An 18,969-nucleotide genomic window follows, 5' to 3' on the forward strand; every position below is an offset into this window, starting at 1 on the left:
AATAAATAAAAGTTCAACTTCATGCTTTTAAAAGTTACTTTTTGGGACCATTGTATAAGATGTTTCATGTGTTTTTAAGTGAGTTACTTTGAATTTAGTGTTAATAAATCTAAATAAATCAAACAAATACTGTAAGTATGTGAAACAACTGACACATCCTTTTCCCAAACTGCTTGTTTTATGCACTGTAGGATCGCATGGGATGCTGGAGCCTATTTAAACACACATTTGACACAAATAAAATGAAATAACCTCAGGTAATTTATGACTTTATTTAAACATTTAAGCCAAATTAGCTAAGAAATCACAGTTCAGGAAAATGTTTTCACAGGACAATCACAGAGGTAAAAAGAGAAAAGTCATTATTTTCACATTTTAATATTCAAAAGTGAAACCTTTAACAAACCTATAGCATTACACATTCACGAACATTTGCTATTTAAAAGATATGAAAATTAAAATAGGACAAAATGTATTGCTTTAAGATTCACAAAAAGACTAATATAATTTCCTTGGCAATAAAAACAAGGGCAGTTGTGGCAGATTCTCTGTAATTTGGTACACTGCAATCACAAAACGTGTCACAAACTCACCTTAGAAAGGTACACTATATGTAATGGAAGCATATACTGCACATTGGGAAAAATTTCACACAAAACACTTGCCCGTTTACTCCGAAAATGAGGAACGATATTTAATGGATGAATTACTGTGGAATATATAAAAATAGTGTTACATTAAAAACTACCTCTATAATTAATTTGCAAAGCACAATGTAGAATAAAAATTTTAAAAGAAACAATAACTGTGTCTAACTTAAAAATATTGGTAGATATTACCAACTAAAAAGTTATAGTTATCATGCTTAATTTAATTAAACCCAGTAAAGAAACAAGTATTTTATAAAATCCCCAGTACTTCAGGAAAAAAAATAGTTGTAAAATAATTTGCAGGATTTTGCATTTGAAAATGTAATAGAAAACTTCACATTATATAATTGGTAGGTCCCTTAAGAAATGCATAGGAGGTCTGTATTAATACAAGACCCACAAATCTGCTAAACAATTTTTGCCCTAACATAGCGTTTTGATCTGCGTGCAGGTGTCAAGTCAGTTATAGCTTTTCTTTTCCTTTGTTTCGCTGTTTGTTGTTCTTCTGACTCCTCGGAATCGGATTCATCTTCCTTAGAGTTCTTTTTAGATTCATGCATTTGCAGTCTCATTGATCTTCGTCTGCTTGAAGATGTACTTGAGCCGCTCTGAAGAACATGCTTTTCAATGGGAAGACCTTTCTCATCCTCATCAGAGACATTTTCTTCAACTTCATCAGATTTTTCAGCAGGTGTGAATATGATGTCTTTTGCCACTCTGCTTTCCTCATCTGCTTTGTTTACTTCTTGATCAGATGTTTCCTCTACCTCCAACTCTAAAGTGAAGCCCGACTCAAGCCTTTGCTCTTCTGCCTCCACATGTTGCTCTATCACTTCCTCCAATTCACCTGTCTCTTCTACTTCCCTGCTATTTTGCTCCATAAGCTCTTCGTTATCCTCATCTGTCTGAGGTTTATTTACTCTTTTCTCTTTATGCTCCTCTTGAGATTCACCTGCATCTGTCTTGGTGTCTTCATGTATATTACAATATCCATCTGATTTAGTCCCTTCTGCATTTTTCTGGATTTCCTGTTGTGTTCCTCCACCCAAATTACTGTCCTCAAAAACTGCTGCAGGAACATCTGAGCTCAGCTCTACATTGTCTGCTGTAGATGTCACTTCTACTGTCTCAGTTTGTTGCATAACTTCTTCCTTGACTTGCTCACTATCTTCATCGTGCTCTTGTTTGCGAAGACGTTTGGATTTTCTTCGAGCAGCCGTTTCAACAGTTACTCTTTTTCTCAGGGTTCTCCTTTCCACTGTTGTTTCCTCCAAATCAAAAGAACTTCCTTGCACTGCTCCCTCAGTTTCTTTTTCCTGGAGTGGTTTCTCTTCCTCCTGTACACTAGAGACTTCTTCCTCCTGCTGCTCTTTAGGCACCTGTACATCTCTCTCAAGATTTTCCTCTTGAGTCTTGTTCTGCTCAGTGTTTTCTGGGCTGGCACTGTTACTTTCATTGATTTCAAACAGGATTTTATTTCCTTCCTCTACAGTATCATCTTTTGTCCCTGTTTCCTCTGCCTTTCCTTCTATATTTACCTGAATAATGCCTTCTCCCTCTTTTGTCTTCAAATTTTCAAATTCAGTATCAGTAATGCTCTCTTCAGCATTTAATGCCTCATTCTCCTTCTCGATATTTAAATCATCAGCTGATTTCTGTATTGCTGAGTCATTTTCATTTCCACATATGTTGTCCTTTGTTTCTTTTTCTGACTCCACCTCTTGTCTGTGGAGGCGTTTTGATTTTCTTCTTGGTGTAGACTGAACTGTTACTGTCCGGTATCTGAGACTTCTTCTTGTAATGAAGAGTGCCTCTTGATCAGAGCTTTCTAAAGCAAACTTCCCCTCCGCAGCTGTAGTCTTAAATTCACTTGTCAGATTGGTTTCCCCCACATTTTCCTCCTTTGACACTGCTTCTTCTTCTTGAGTAGCATCCTCTTCTACTGAGCTTGTTCTTGCTTCATCTTCTCCCCTCTGTTGAGTATTCTCCTCTTGTTTCTGGTCTGCATTTTCCTGTTGAGGCTCTGCTTTTTCTTCATCTTGAACTCCCCCCTCTGCAACTTTTTGTGTTTTATCCATTTCCACCAGAATTTTATTTTCAGTTGTTTTAATTGAGCTCTTGGTCTCATCTTCTTGTTCATCTGTTGATTTGTCAGGCAAAGCTTCATCCACTTTTCCCTTATCATTTGATATGTCTCTCTCTTGCTCATATGAAGTAGTTTCCACCTTTCTACTCATGAAAACCAAATCTCCATCTTCATCAAGACTTTCCATGTTGGTCTCTACAGTAATAATTGGTACACAGACATTCACGGTCTCTACTGTCGTTGATGAGGTTTCTTCATTTCTACTCCTATCTGCTTCTTTCACTGGTTCCAGCTCTGCTGTGTGGAGACGTGTAGATGTTCTGGTCTTCTGTGTAGATGTGGCTGGCTGTGCACTGATCCTCAGACTTCTCCTTGTGATCCTTTCACTTTTATTGTCATTGGTTTCAGAGATTTTCATCTGTGAGACGTCCTCTACTTGAATGGTGGTCTCCTCTATAACGTATGTTTGCTCCTTGCAAACCACTGAAACTTTATCCATCTCCATGTGTTTTTCTGACTCATTTTTAACCAATGACTCATTTTTCTGTTGCTCTAAATTGGCTTCTTCTCTTCCCATCTCAGGAGCCGCATCGTTCTCTAAGCTTGGTTCCTTGTTCTCCATCTTGTTGATTTCTTCAAATCCCTGTTCTGCATCCTCATCAGGTTCAAAATTTTTTACATCCTCATCAGGTTCTCCTTCTACAAGTGGGACAACCTTCTCAGTATCCTCTTCCACTGGCTCCAATTCAGCTAAACGTGTTTCCTCGTTCTTCAAGTTGACCTCTTGATCCATTTCTTCAACTGTCTCTTCTGTCATTGAGATTTCTTCAGTTTTATTCTCGGTCACCACTGTGTGTCTTTCCTGATGTTCAACATCTACTTCAGCTTCTTGATTTTGTACACGCCTAGATTTCCTTCTTGGTGGAGACTGAACTTTTATTTTTCTATGTCTGAGACTTCTCTCTGTGCTGACTGGTACCTCCTCTTCTAAGATTTCCTGGACAGCTTCTGGTGCCTCCTGAGCAAGACTGGTCATCTCTACATCACTGTCTGTTTGTTTCTCTTTTAAAGCAACATCTTGATCATTTTCTGTCTCCTTAATTATATTTGCTTTGTCTGCCATTGTTGTTGCTTCTGGATGTTCTTCAGATGTTACAGTTTCTTCCACATCCTCATCTATGACTGCCTTATATTCCTCTACAATCTCTGTCTCCTTTGCACAACTTTGTCCTTCTAAAACTTCTGTAAGTTTCTGCTCCTCAAATGTTATGTCTTGTTTATCAAGTTTGTTCCGCTCTTCAACTGTGTTTTCTTCCTCCATTTTGTCTTCTTCTTCCTCAGGGCTCTTTTCTGTATTTTCCTCTTTTTGTAGTTCTTCTTGCTGTTCCTCATGTTCGGATGTCTGGATACGTAGTTGATATTCACTTTTATCTGGTTCATCCAGTTCCAGTTTTTCCTCTGTCTGGGAACTCATTAAGACTTCTGGAGTGTCACTCTCTCCTTCTGTGCTTTGGGAAAGGTTGTTTAAATCTACAAGTACTACTGTGGCTTTTTGCAGCTGTATTATTGGAGTACCATCATCTTTCTCTACCTCTTCATCAGGTTCTGCTTCTACAAGTGTGACCTCCTCTAAAATCTTAGGTGCCTCCTTTTTATTATCTGTTTCTACACCCATCAGCAGTACAGACGTCTCAGGTCCAACAGCTGAAGTTTTCTCAACATTTGTGTTTGGTATTTCATCAGGACTTTCCAAGTTGGTCTCTACTGTAATTATGGGTATACCCACATTCACAGTCCTTTCTGTTGTTGCTGAGGTTTCTTCATATTCATTTCTACTCATATCTGCTTCTTTTACTGGTTCCAACTCTGCTTTGTGGAGACGTGTAGATTTTCTGGTATTCTGTGTATATGTAACTGATTTTGCACTGAGCCTGAGACTTCTCCTTGTGATCCTTGCATTGTCACTTTGATTGGTTTCAGTGCTTTCCACCTGTGAGACCTCCTCTATTTGAATGGTGGTCCCCTCTACAACATGTGTTTGCCTCTTGCTAACCACTGGGTCCATCTCCATGGGTTTTTCTGTCTCAGCTGTTTCTTCCTCATTTTTAAACAATGGTTCATTTTCATGTTGCTCTAAATTGGCTTCTTCTCTTCCCATCTCAGGAGCCGCATCGTTCTCTGAGCTTGGTTCCTTGATCTCCATCTTGTTGATTTCTTCAAATCCCCGTTCTGCATCCTCTTCGGGTTCAACATTTTTTACATCCTCATCAGGTTCTCCTTCTACAAGTGGGACAACCTTCTCAGTATCCTCTTCCACTGGCTCCAATTCAGCTAAATGTGTTTCCTCGTTCTTCAAGTTGACCTCTTGATCCATTTCTTCAACTGTCTCTTCTGTCATTGAGATTGCTTCAGTTTTATTCTCGGTCACCACTGTGTGTCTTTCCTGATGTTCAACATCTACTTCAGCTTCTTGATTTTGTACACGTCTAGATTTCCTTCTTGGTGGAGACTGAACTTTTATTTTTCTATGTCTGAGACTTCTCTCTGTGCTGACTGGTACCTCCTCTTCTAAGATTTCCTGGACAGCTTCTGGTGCCTCCTGAGCAAGACTGGTCATCTCTACATCACTGTCTGTTTGTTTCTCTTTTAAAGCAACATCTTGATCATTTTCTGTCTCCTTAATTATATTTGCTTTGTCTGCCATTGTTGTTGCTTCTGGATGTTCTTCAGATGTTACAGTTTCTTCCACATCCTCATCTATGACTGCCTTATATTCCTCTACAATCTCTGTCTCCTTTACACAACTTTGTCCTTCTAAAACTTCTGTAAGTTTCTGCTCCTCAAATGTTATGTCTTGTTTATCAAGTTTGTTCTGCTCTTCAACTGTGTTTTCTTCCTCCATTTTGTCTTCTTCTTCCTCAGGGCTCTTTTCCGTATTTTCCTCTTTTTGTAGTTCTTCTTGCTGTTCCTCATGTTCGGATGTCTGGATACGTAGTTGATATTCACTTTTATCTGGTTCATCCAGTTCCAGTTGTTCCTCTGTCTGGGAATTCGTTAAGACTTCTGGAGTGTCACTCTCTCCTTCTGTGCTTTGGGAAAGGTTGTTTAAATCTACAAGTACTACTGTGGCTTTTTGCAGCTGTATTATTGGAGTACCATCATCTTTCTCTATCTCTTCATCAGGTTCTGCTTCTACAAGTGTGACCTCCTCTAAAATCTTAGGTGCCTCCTTTTTATTATCTGTTTCTACACCCATCAGCAGTACAGACGTCTCAGGTCCAACAGCTGAAGTTTTCTCAACATTTGTGTTTGGTATTTCATCAGGACTTTCCAAGTTGGTCTCTACTGTAATTATGGGTATACCCACATTCACAGTCCTTTCTGTTGTTGCTGAGGTTTCTTCATATTCATTTCTACTCATATCTGCTTCTTTTACTGGTTCCAACTCTGCTTTGTGGAGACGTGTAGATTTTCTGGTATTCTGTGTATATGTAACTGATTTTGCACTGAGCCTGATACTTCTCCTTGTGATCCTTGCATTGTCACTTTGATTGGTTTCAGTGCTTTCCACCTGTGAGACCTCCTCTATTTGAATGGTGGTCCCCTCTACAACATGTGTTTGCCTCTTGCTAACCACTGGGTCCATCTCCATGGGTTTTTCTGTCTCAGCTGTTTCTTTCTCATTTTTAAACAATGGTTCATTTTCATGTTGCTCTAAATTGGCTTCTTCTCTTCCCATCTCAGGAGCCGCATCGTTCTCTGAGCTTGGTTTCTTGATCTCCATCTTGTTGATTTCTTCAAATCCCCGTTCTGCATCCTCTTCGGGTTCAACATTTTTTACATCCTCATCAGGTTCTCCTTCTACAAGTGGGACAACCTTCTCAGTATCCTCTTCCACTGGCTCCAATTCAGCTAAACGTGTTTCCTCGTTCTTCAAGTTGACCTCTTGATCCATTTCTTCAACTGTCTCTTCTGTCATTGAGATTGCTTCAGTTTTATTCTCGGTCACCACTGTGTGTCTTTCCTGATGTTCAACATCTACTTCAGCTTCTTGATTTTGTACACGTCTAGATTTCCTTCTTGGTGGAGACTGAACTTTTATTTTTCTATGTCTGAGACTTCTCTCTGTGCTGACTGGTACCTCCTCTTCTAAGATTTCCTGGACAGCTTTTGGTGCCTCCTGAGCAAGACTGGTCATCTCTACATCACTGTCTGTTTGTTTCTCTTTTAAAGCAACATCTTGATCATTTTCTGTCTCCTTAATTATATTTGCTTTGTCTGCCATTGTTGTTGCTTCTGGATGTTCTTCAGATGTTACAGTTTCTTCCACATCCTCATCTATGACTGCCTTATATTCCTCTACAATCTCTGTCTCCTTTACACAACTTTGTCCTTCTAAAACTTCTGTAAGTTTCTGCTCCTCAAATGTTATGTCTTGTTTATCAAGTTTGTTCTGCTCTTCAACTGTGTTTTCTTCCTCCATTTTGTCTTCTTCTTCCTCAGGGCTCTTTTCCGTATTTTCCTCTTTTTGTAGTTCTTCTTGCTGTTTCTCATGTTCGGATGTCTGTATACGTAGTTGATATTCACTTTTATCTGGTTCATCCAGTTCCAGTTGTTCCTCTGTCTGGGAACTCATTAAGACTTCTGGAGTGTCACTCTCTCCTTCTGTGCTTTGGGAAAGGTTGTTTAAATCTACAAGTACTACTGTGGCTTTTTGCAGCTGTATTATTGGAGTACCATCATCTTTCTCTATCTCTTCATCAGGTTCTGCTTCTACAAGTGTGACCTCCTCTAAAATCTTAGGTGCCTCCTTTTTATTATCTGTTTCTACACCCATCAGCAGTACAGACGTCTCAGGTCCAACAGCTGAAGTTTTCTCAACATTTGTGTTTGGTATTTCATCAGGACTTTCCAAGTTGGTCTCTACTGTAATTATGGGTATACCCACATTCACAGTCCTTTCTGTTGTTGCTGAGGTTTCTTCATATTCATTTCTACTCATATCTGCTTCTTTTACTGGTTCCAACTCTGCTTTGTGGAGACGTGTAGATTTTCTGGTATTCTGTGTATATGTAACTGATTTTGCACTGAGCCTGAGACTTCTCCTTGTGATCCTTGCATTGTCACTTTGATTGGTTTCAGTGCTTTCCACCTGTGAGACCTCCTCTATTTGAATGGTGGTCCCCTCTACAACATGTGTTTGCCCCTTGCTAACCACTGGGTCCATCTCCATGGGTTTTTCTGTCTCAGCTGCTTCTTTCTCATTTTTAAACAATGGTTCATTTTTCTGTTGCTCTAAATTGGCTTCTTCTCCCATCTCAGGTGCCTCATATGTGTCCTTTGTCACAGCTAAATTTGTTTCTTTGTTTTCCATTTGGTTAATTTCTTGAGCTTCTTTTTCTACTACACCCTCTTCGGGTTCTGCTTCTACAAATGGGATCACATTCTCAGTAGCCTCTACAGTTGATTTTTGAGGTGCTTTCTCTTTCTCTTTTTCTGCACCTGGATCCACTTTGTCAGCACTCTTTTCTGCGATTGGGACTATTTCAGTTTTTTCTTTCTCCTGAGTAAGACTGCTCACTCCATCATCCTCATTCTGAGCTGGCATTGTGGCCAAATCTTCTGTTGGCTTTTGCTCCTCAAATGTCATGTCATGTCTATCAAGTTTTTTCTGCTCTTCAACTGTGTTTTCTTCCTCTATTTTTTCTTCCTCATGGATCATTTCAGTGTCTTCTTGTGTTTGTATTTCTTCTTTTTGTACCTCCTCTTCTGATGCCAGGTTGCACAGATCTACACTTTTATCTGGTTTATCCAGTTCCAGTTGTTCCTCCAGTTGGGAATGTTTTAAGACTTCTGGAGTTCCAACCTCTTCTGTATTTTGGGAAAGTTTGTTCAAATCTACAAGTACTACTGTGGCTTGTTGTAAGTTTATTACTGGAGTACCATCCTCTATCTCTTTCTCCTCATCAGGTTCTTTTTCTTGATCATCTATTTCTACACCCATCAGTATCTCAGATTTCTCAGTATCAACAGCTGCAGTTTCCACAGTGTTTGAGTTTGCCATATCATCAAGACTTTCAAAACTGGTCTCTGTTGTAATAATCGGTAAACAGACATTCACAAACTCTTCTGTTGATGCTGAAGTTTTTTCATCTTCATTTCTAATCATGTCTGGTTCTTCCACTGGCTCCAACTCAGCTAATTTTGCTTCCTTGTTTTCCATCTTATTGACCTCTTGATCAATTTCTTCAACTCTCTCTTCTGTCATTGAGATTGCTTCAGTTTTATTCTTGGTCACCACTGTGTGTCTTTCCTGATGTTCAACATCTGCTTCAGCTTCTTGTTTTTGTACACGTCTAGATTTTCTTCTCAGTGGAGACTGAACTCTTATTGTTCTACGTCTGAGATTTATCTCTGTGCTGACTGGTACCTCCTCTTCCTGGACATCTGTCTCCTGAGCAAGACTGCTCATCTCTATGTCACTGTTTGTTTGTCCAGCTAAATTTGCTTCCTTGTTCTCAATCATTTTGATTTCTTTAACTTTTTCTGTTACATCCTCATCAGGTTCTGCTTCTACAAGTGGGATGTCTCCCTCAGTAGTCTCTGTAATCTGAGGTGTTTTCTCTTCTGTAGCTTTCAGCAGTTCAAAACTTCCAGATTCAATGACTACTGTTTCATCAACATTTGTGTTTGCCTCGTCACTCTCCTCTGGACCTATATCCTCTGCAATAACGTCATCCCTCTCATCAGTCCTGAATTTGGCCTCGTGTTGTGGCTCAACACATTCTACCTGCTGAATCACTGCTTTGCTACGTGTAGATTTCCTAACAGGTGCAATCTTGATTTGTTTCAAAGTACTTCTGAGACATCTAACCGTAAACCTAGGGTCAACAGTTTGATCTCCAAGATTTGTTGATCTACTTGGAGTGTCGGTAGATCCTTTCTTTTGTGCATCCTCTTTAGCTTGTTCAGTGTTTTTCTCCTCTGGTTTCTCAACTTGGCTTAGAAGAACAACTTCTGTGGTTTCTGGTTCTGGCTCACCCTCTTGTTCTTTGTCTCCAGTTGATTGTTCTGGAGTTCTTTTGGCATCAGTTGCTCCATTATATCCTTTTTCTGTGTCCAATGTACTATCTTGTTCCTCCATTATCATAATTTCTTCAGCTGCTTGTTGCTCAGATGACATTGTGTGCTTCATTTTATCTTGTTCAGCAATATCTATCACTCTGTTACAATCATTCGCCTCTTCAGGAGAAAGTTTATGCAAATCTACAAGCACAACTTTGGCTTCACTCAATGTCAACATTTTAGAGCTATTCTCGACTGTCTTCTGGTCCTCTTCAGGTGTTGTTTTCCATTTATGTACCTCAGCAGACTCTACAGATGACTGTTGTGGTGCTTCTTCTTGGTCTATTTCTGAAATTTCAGGAACTACATCTACAGTTTCCCCCTGTGTGATTTCAGCGTCCATAGTAGAATCAGTTTCCACTGTAAGCTCTTCTTTTTCTCTGTATTCCTCAACCTCAGATTCTGATTCTGCTTTGTTAGCAAGAGTCTCCATTTCAACAGTCCCACTCATAGCCTTTTCCTCTGCAGGTTCATCCAGCATTTTTTTTATTTCCTCCTCCTCTGTCTCACACACAGGTTTATCTTCCTCAACCTCTTTGTTCTTTTCTAAATTCTCATTTTGTTCCTCTTCAGTTCCAGTACTCATCTTTACAATTTCTATATCCACCACAGAGTGAAGTTGGCTTTGGTCAATAGACCCTATAGTGGCTCCTTGTTTTACAACAGTGTGCTCCACATTAACAATTTCACATTCCTCTTCACTGCCTCTCTGGCTCTTTACTTCCCCAGCTGTGGTGAGGTGGGTGACTGGAGTCCCCTCTGATGTAGCTGTGACTGTGTCTTTTTCCACCTCTTTCTGTGAACTTCTAAGCTCTGATATGTTTGTCACAGTTGCAGTTACTGTGTCTGTTGTACTCTGCCAAATTAGAGAAGATGGATGTTAATTACTGTACTGAAACTTTGTTAATTAAACAAAGTACATAATAATACTGTTCAAGCTGTTTAGTAATGAAAATACATGAGCCATAGGTTTATTTGGTTGAATTCATACCCTGAGTACAGTTTCTGATTCTTTTACAGAAAAAGTGTCATCAAGATGTTCCTCAGTTGCCACCTCAATTGGACTTTCAACTCCTGCCTCAATGTCTTCCACCCTTTGAGAGACATAGTTAATTGTACACAATGTAGTATTTAATACTGTTATGGTATTCGGCTGACAAGTAATATGATACCTGATTATGTTCTTTGAAAGCCTCTCCTCTGAATTTTCTCTGATACCTCTGCGTTTCAGGCTGCTACCTCTGCCACGCCTTGAGACAGGTACGTCATCTACTTCTGTAACAGTGAAGAACATCAGTTAGATTAGGCAGGAGAGTCTTTATTGAACAAATTATTGTTCAACAAAAAGATTATACTTGCCTTTGGTGATGTCTGTAATGGTCTCCTCCTAAAGTTAATATCAACATTAGATATAAGATTTACTTCATAATATACTTCAGCATTTACAGATTCAATATGAATTTAAAGATTCAGTCTTCTTTGAATGTGCATTGGATCAAAAATATTTAATATGCATCCATCTTGACATTTATATAATAATCAAAATGTTAAAAATTGAATCAGTTGCCAACTCATTTTGTGAGTTGATGAATTTAATTTGCATATGCCAGCGTGATGTATCCTGATCTTCCAGCAGAAGGAACTGGATAAAATATCCTGAATGATATCGCTTCCACAATCTGACTTGTGATGCACCCTGCTATCACAATAACACCATGGGCCCTATCTTGCACCCAGCGCAAATGACTTTGTACACCGACGCATGTATCATTCCTATTTTGCACCCGCGCAAAGCGCGTTTTTCCCTCCACAGAAGCACGTCGCTAAACTAGGGAATGAACTTGCGCTCCCTGGGCGGTTCAGCGCAAAAAAGGAGGCGTGTTCAGGCGCAAACGTTCCTTCATGCTATTTTGCAGGTTTAGAAAACAATTGCGCCACTAACCAGGAAAAAATAGTTTAAAGTCAGTGGCGCGTTGCGCATGTTATTCATATGCTATTTTAAGGGCGCATGCTTGGCCATAATCAATGTAGCGTGTGCACAACGCGCATACACTTTGATTCTCTCATCTACACAGAAGCAGCAGTTTTCATTTTTGCAAATCATACATTATTACGATAGATAGATAGATAGATAGATAGATAGATAGATAGATAGATAGATAGATAGATAGATAGATAGACAATTTATTATAAAAGCATACATCTAGCTTACACATTTACCCAAATTATCATACGCCTTTTTAACCGAAGTTAATTTGGGTGGGTTTCTCCATCCCCAACGTCCCTGACGAGAGCGTTGCTCTCCTCGGCAGTGAACCGCTCCTCGCGTGCGTCTGGCAAATCCGCCGTTATAATAGGAATCCGCTTTAGAACAAGCGCGCCTGCTCTTAAAGGGAATGTGAGATGACGCTCTGATTGGTTTATTTCACGTTACGCCCAAACCACACCTATGAATAATGAAGCTACTTCAGACCAACCCATTTTAGATTTGCGCCTGGCGCAAGAGTCATTTATCCCGCCGGGAAAATAGCAACAACGCCAAGACCCGCCCACAAAGTTACTTGCGCTTTGCGCTTTGACACTTGCGTTTCAGATCGTTAAAATAGGGCCCCATGTGCGTTCATTTGGCCAGAGGAGGACTGGTTCAAAAGTTAATCAAAACTATTTTCTGTCAACACAAAGTTAATTAATACAAAGGTAAAAGAATCAGAAATTCATTTACCACTATCTCCACTGTGTATTCAATGGTTTCCTGAACCTTTGTGATCTCAATTTCCATTGGAGCAATGACAGCATCTTCCTGAAATTTCAGTTTGCTCACAACCTGGTCCTTCTCTGCTAATAAAGAATGACATTATTAGGGCTGCAATCCATTAAACATGTAATCAGAGTAATTGCATGATATGCTAATTAATTAATCAAATTTATTATCAAAAGTAATCTCAAATATCAATATTTGCAGAGAAAAGACACCAGATTAACGTAATTCAAAGACATCATTGTGTCAGACAAAAGCACTGAATAGACAAAAATGGCTTTGGAAGTCAATGTATTGTTTGTTTCTTTATTTACATATCACTGAAGCAGAAAATACAGATATTTTCCTTACCTTTTAGCTTCAACTTCTGTAGCCTGTTTGCTATCAGAGTTCTCTGGAAAGGGCTTCCTATGTTCTCTACTTCCCACAGAATCTCTTTGTCTGCTGGATGTATACTGAAGTACTTCTCACAAACTGTAACGAAAGAGTTTGGAGATACAGAACGTTGAAACCAGGAATAATATCTGTTATGTGAGCAAAGGTGACATTTGACCATAAAGTAAGTCTGTTTCTATACCTTTATAAATAGCTTCAGAAAGAGGAAACTTCAACCCTATATGCTCCTCACTGAAGCTACCAACAAAGTCTTCCAGTATCTTTACGCCATGACCCTTGCCCCGGTGACACTTCCTGACAAATACTGTGTCCATGACAGTAAGTTGATAGCACTGGGTCAAGAAGTATCTGCACAAGCTACCTGTAAGTAAAGAGTAATATGACAGGGGGGTTTTTTATTGTAAAAACAACAAGTAAGGTCTGGGGGGGTTATATGAGGCTTTGAAGGAACTGTCATTACCTTTGGGTTTGTATGAGTAAAAGCCAATGGCCTCTCCATCCTTCCATAGTATTTTCGCACTTTCATGCTCACAATGGCAGAGAAAGGAAACATCTTCACTGCTCTTCTCATTTCTCAACACAATTCTGTTGAGAACATATAGGACTATCCTCTCCCCAAGAGTGCTGACCTACGATAAGCATGGCACTAGTCTTGTAGTAGTTATAAAAAAATGATTCAACTAATTCAAAATAAGCATTACTGGCCTTGCATAAAAAAGAGAAAACACTGACCTTGATCAGGCCCGTTCTTGAGGGCTCTGCTGTTTTAAGAACATCTTCAACTCCCCACCACTGACCCAACAAATAAAGCCCAACAACTGCAGGTATAATGTGATAAGTCTGGTAAAATATACAGCATTGACATCACAATATGTTACAAATGATTCCGATTTTCATAACTTCTGACCTATTACCTGTGTTATAGTCATTAGGTAAGAACAGTGCAAGGAGCTTCTTTTTAGTATCTGTTCCATATAGAGGGACAAAACTCACATTGCAGAGTCCAATCTCTATCTGTCAACAAGAGAATATACTTGAAAATGTGAAAATGTTTTAAAGCTACATTCATATAAGAATTGTTGTTTATTGCCATCAAGGAAAAAAAGAAAATGCAAAAAATATATTAAGCTTTCCTGAGAATTAAATATACATTTTGAAGGGAAAGGATGCAGACATTATAGATAACACCTCGCATCTTACCTGTTTGGAATCAGGTAGGCTGAAGTACTCAGCTGTGTCAGGATTTCTGCAGAGGATCTGAGACATGTATTCCTTGGCTGCCAGCTCTAAGAACTCGTGATCCACATTTGTCAGAATATCTACAGGATAGAGTGCCATCCTATGGAAGAAATGATAGTATATGTGTTTTTGTTTTTTAAAAATACCACTCACAAAATATCTAAACTTGTATGTCTTATCTTGGCTATAAGTCGTAAACGATAATGTATGACTGCTTTTTGTCCCGTTATCACAGCTTTTTGGACTCATGAGTGAACTACGAGGTTGTTAATCCTTGGTATTTGCTTTTGCTGAAGCCGTCAGCACATATTATTTCAGCTTATTTTTTTAAATAATTGTGTTTAAAAGCGAAAAAAACCAACAAAAAAAACCAACCTGCATTACCCATGATGCTTTATAGACAATTACACCAATTAGACACATGCCAAAAGCAACACATGCCAAAATAGTTTTTAGCTCCGCCCACTCCCATGAAACACTGCAAATTACATTATCATTTAATCATGTAATCGGAGCCGATCTTGCTAAATACTTATGTTTGTACATATATTTGATATATATATAATTTGTGCTAAACTTATATATTATATTTTAATATAAATATATATTTATATATATTTATAATGTCTATATATTTATATTTATATATATTTATAATATTTATATATATTTATTTTTATATATATATATATATATATATATATATATACACACACACACACACACATATATATATATATATATATATATATATATATATATATATATATATATATATATATATATTAAACCAACACTCATAAATTAGTATTTTGTATTTCTCCATCATTTTTTAATTTGATTATTTATGCTGTTCGCAATGCTTCATGGATTAACAACTCTTTCCCTCACTAAAGCTGTTACACAGTCTTCTTTGTCTTTTTGTCTGATTTTCAGAAATGTTTTGCTTCAAATCAAAGTTTTTAGTGTTGTGATTCACCTTGTAGCTGATTGGCTTGGTTCATGGCTTATAACCTCTTTAACAAAGACTTTTTTTTATAAATCCCCATTGGAAAAATGAATGGAAAAAGATTACTTCCAGAACCAGCACCGACGCAAAAGGAAGCGGACGATGTTGCACTCTATTACTCCAGTCTTTAGTGTCACATAATCCTTCAGAAATCATTCTAATATGCTGATTTGATGTTCAAGAAACATTTATTATATTATCAATGTTGAAAACAGTTGTGCCGCTTAACATTTTTGTAGAAACTGTGATACATTTCTTTCGGGATTCTTGATTCTTGCCTGATGAGCATAGTGAAACATCATTTTGTTTGAATGGCAGAATATGTATAGAACCCTTTAAACATAAAATGTACAATAAGCAAAGATTCATTTTCAACCTTAAAAAAATAGGATTTCAGAAATAATCGTGATTTACTGTTCTGAGATTCATTGTTCAGAGTAGAACCCGTTATCACAAATGCATGTTGGCATCTAACTTAGAGTTTGGCACTACAAAGCAAGAGGCTTCATATATTTTTTAATGTATTTACCTCTTTAACTGTGACTTTTTTGGAATGTGGTAAATGCTGCTTGCGACATAAGGCTAAGAATTGCCCTTGAGTGATAGAAGCGACAGCTGCTTTTGACGATGATTATTGCAGTGGAGATAGAAAGATATATCATGGAGAGCTTAATGAGGAGGTGTGACACACCAGAATGCCTCATCTCAACCACATAGACATTAGTAGTTCTTTTGCATTTCATAAGTAGCTCTAGAGTCCTGGAGCTGAAGAACATATAGTAAGTGGGAGGAGCAACGTCTGTAAGATAAATACAAAAACAAAGAGTCGTCTGTGCTGTGGGCCCCTTTTATGGTTTGGCACATTCTTTTAATGTGTAAAATTGTCTTAAATTCTGCGTCCAAGGCTTTCGTCTTAAAGATCAAGTTTATAATTTCAAGTTAAATTTAAAGTGCAAATCGCAATGATAAATGACATGCACTGTAAACGCTTTCAGTATTATTAGGGAAAAACATTGAATACAAAGCAGACACTCCAGAAGCTACAAGAATGAGTCAATATGTAATTAATTATGCATTTATGAGCACAGACTGAATGTCAGCTTGTGCCTGAACCAGTCAATACAAGAATGTGTTGTTAGTAAGTCACATAACAAAGTGGGTTTGTTCATGTATGTGCCTATACATTTGACAGGGAAATTAGGGCTGCCTTATTAATTAGTCAATGGCCCTTCTGTCAGGAAACATTACCAGTGAGGCAGAAGAGCAAGCTTTGTGTGTGTCTGTGTGTTTGGGTTTGCTGAGAACCAGATGAACACCTTCCTCATGTACACACCTGCAGGGCAACTGAGTATAAATATCAGCTCTTTGCAGAAACCTGCTCACTGTAAACTACAACTGGTTATATCTGGTTGTCTGGAAGATTTCAAACATAAGAGCTAACCAGCTCTGCAACTTGCAACTGCAAGGTTGTCATGATGTGCTAGATTAACAAAATTGATGACAAGAAGTTAATGTCAACTTCAGATGAACTCCCTCTTTTAAAAGCTGCAGTCATGTATGGATTCGTACGATCAATTCAAAGCTATCAATAATATTAGGTTAAAAGGTTGCTCTCCAATTTTAAAAATGCACTGCATTCTTATATTATCCATGTAAAAGAACAGCAGACTTTTATGAAATGTATTGTACACAGAACAAATTGCCCATGTTCGTTTAAAATACATGTAGGAGGTGTTTTGCACATGGCATTTACATATGACATTGTAGGCCAACATGAAAATAAGTATGCAAAAATTCTACACATCCACTCAACACATTAGTAGGCTATGTGTGCTATTGGTATCAACATTTATCTGCTGCATGCATTCAAATAAAATACAATTATTAAATTAATTAAATTATTAAATGACTTTGAGATAACACTTGTGAGCAGTCACCTGAAACATACCACCAATTGTAATATATTATACAATACATATAGCCTTTTATATTATATTATACAACGTACACACTGTTTTAATGAAGCTTTTTATATAAAGAAAGAAATCAAAGATAAAGTTTGAAATACAGAAATCCCAGACGAGTTTCATGTAAAGCGCACGCTTTAAAGTATAATGGAAGAAAAGGTCCCTAGGGTCGCCAGTGAGATGCATGGGGCCCCTAACAAAAGCAATGAAAGGTTCGGGAAAACAGAGTGGGTGTGTGCGTCTCGCTACGCTGCAGGAGGAATCCCTGCATTTAAAGTCCCACGAACCAAAACAAACTTTAACTAATTCAACACCTCTTACGTGTTCCTCGATCTGAGCTAGAGACATTTATGGAGAAAAACTTTAAAAACCTATACGAGAATATCCCTAAAAAACCCTATGTCTGCTATTTAACGAGAGTCGAAGTGTGCTTCGAGAGGTTTTGAGTAAGGATGGCCAACTGTGCTGTGTAAAAAAAAGAAAAAAAAAAGAAAAAAACCTTTAGAAAAACATCTATATTTAACGAGTGTGGGCCTTTCGAGCGAATAAGCTCACTCTTTAGGTGGACCGAGCAGGATTCGTCAAGTAAAACGCTGGCAAAATATGCAGCCCCCCGAAAGCTTGCAATTGCATAACATAGCCTACAGCGCACATGTGTCATTAATAATGAAATACTTAATTAAAATTTATGGACTTGCTCTTACATGTTCTGCAATTGTGGAAGAGTGTTAAAACAGTTTAACGCAAAAGATTCTCGACATAGAATGGCTGTCATGTATTAATTTTAACAAATATGCATGATTCATTAAATAGCGGACCTGCTGAACTCAAGCAGGAGCGAGAAGAAGCTTAGTAAACAAACACTAATCCAGTGCGCTGATGATGCAGGCTTGGCACGTCACGCCATTACTCTGTTCTGATTTGAAGAACAAAAATAACGACAAAGCATTTGTTATAGAAAGCAAGCTGAACTTACCTGTTTGTTTGTTTGTTTTTTTAAATTCCCGTCGATTGGGCTATAATATGTTTTAATTCCCGTAAATCTCCGTGAATGAATATTACGTGGCTGTTACATAGTAGTTGTGTATTCAAGCGCGAGCTCAAGCCCCCTCCCTCACTCTCTTTCCCTCCACTTTGAGAAGCGCACGAGCAGCCAACGGGAGATGAGCGCACAATCGCGTTATGCAATCACATTCACACTGCTCAAAACCTTCTACATTCCGGGCATTAATCTGGAACGCGTTTGATATTTAAAGCAAACATAGGCCTATCTGAAATAGCACATTTTTATCCACATTTCATAACTAAATCTTAAGGAGTAGCTGGCCTATCAGAAGAAGAAAAAATCATAGCTATTAGTCAAATGTAGAATCTGACTTCACCTGAAAGAAAATCTGATGCAGAAAATCAATCAGAGAAAGATGAGACTGTTCAGACACCATAATATGCAATGACAGAAAAATTATAACTGTGGTATATAGCATGCATGCAAAAATGAATTAAAAAAATATGCTTTGAGGTTCCTAGAACAATTTATACCGTACGCAACATATTGGGCGGGGGCCATGGGCTGCAGCCCAGTCAAGCCTAATGGTAAGTCCGGCCATGCATGCATGGTTTACAGTCCAAACAGTAGAGGAAGACCCAACATAGGCTTTAGCCTCATCAGCTAGGCAATTTACTTCACATAGGCCTACTATCATTTAATTTGTGTGACAGTTATTGAAAAACAATTGCTA

General features: G+C 38.2%; 1 protein-coding gene across 2 annotated transcripts; it reads right to left on the bottom strand.

Annotated features, from left to right (window-relative positions):
• Positions 1 to 255: 255 nt before the first annotated feature.
• On the bottom strand, positions 256 to 18,431 carry LOC307158746 (uncharacterized protein). 2 transcript variants are annotated; one of them, XM_079871612.1, is made up of 12 exons: positions 18,207 to 18,431; positions 14,216 to 14,354; positions 13,930 to 14,029; positions 13,748 to 13,833; positions 13,476 to 13,644; positions 13,197 to 13,376; positions 12,971 to 13,093; positions 12,584 to 12,696; positions 11,221 to 11,248; positions 11,034 to 11,136; positions 10,853 to 10,955; positions 256 to 10,717 (listed from the first exon to the last, which is right to left on the bottom strand). In XM_079871612.1, the coding sequence occupies exons 2-12, from the start codon at positions 14,351 to 14,353 to the stop codon at positions 1,058 to 1,060; spliced, it is 10,803 nt and encodes a 3,600-aa protein (XP_079727738.1). In that variant the 5' UTR covers position 14,354; positions 18,207 to 18,431; the 3' UTR covers positions 256 to 1,057. The 2 variants fall into 2 exon arrangements, with proteins under 2 accessions (XP_079727738.1, XP_079727737.1); XM_079871611.1 differs by having other exon boundaries at positions 12,584 to 12,699; positions 18,207 to 18,361.
• Positions 18,432 to 18,969: the final 538 nt, after the last annotated feature.

The sequence above is a fragment of the Squalius cephalus genome, assembly GCF_949319135.1.
Source record: "Squalius cephalus genome assembly, chromosome: 5".
Taxonomy (NCBI): domain Eukaryota; kingdom Metazoa; phylum Chordata; class Actinopteri; order Cypriniformes; family Leuciscidae; genus Squalius; species Squalius cephalus.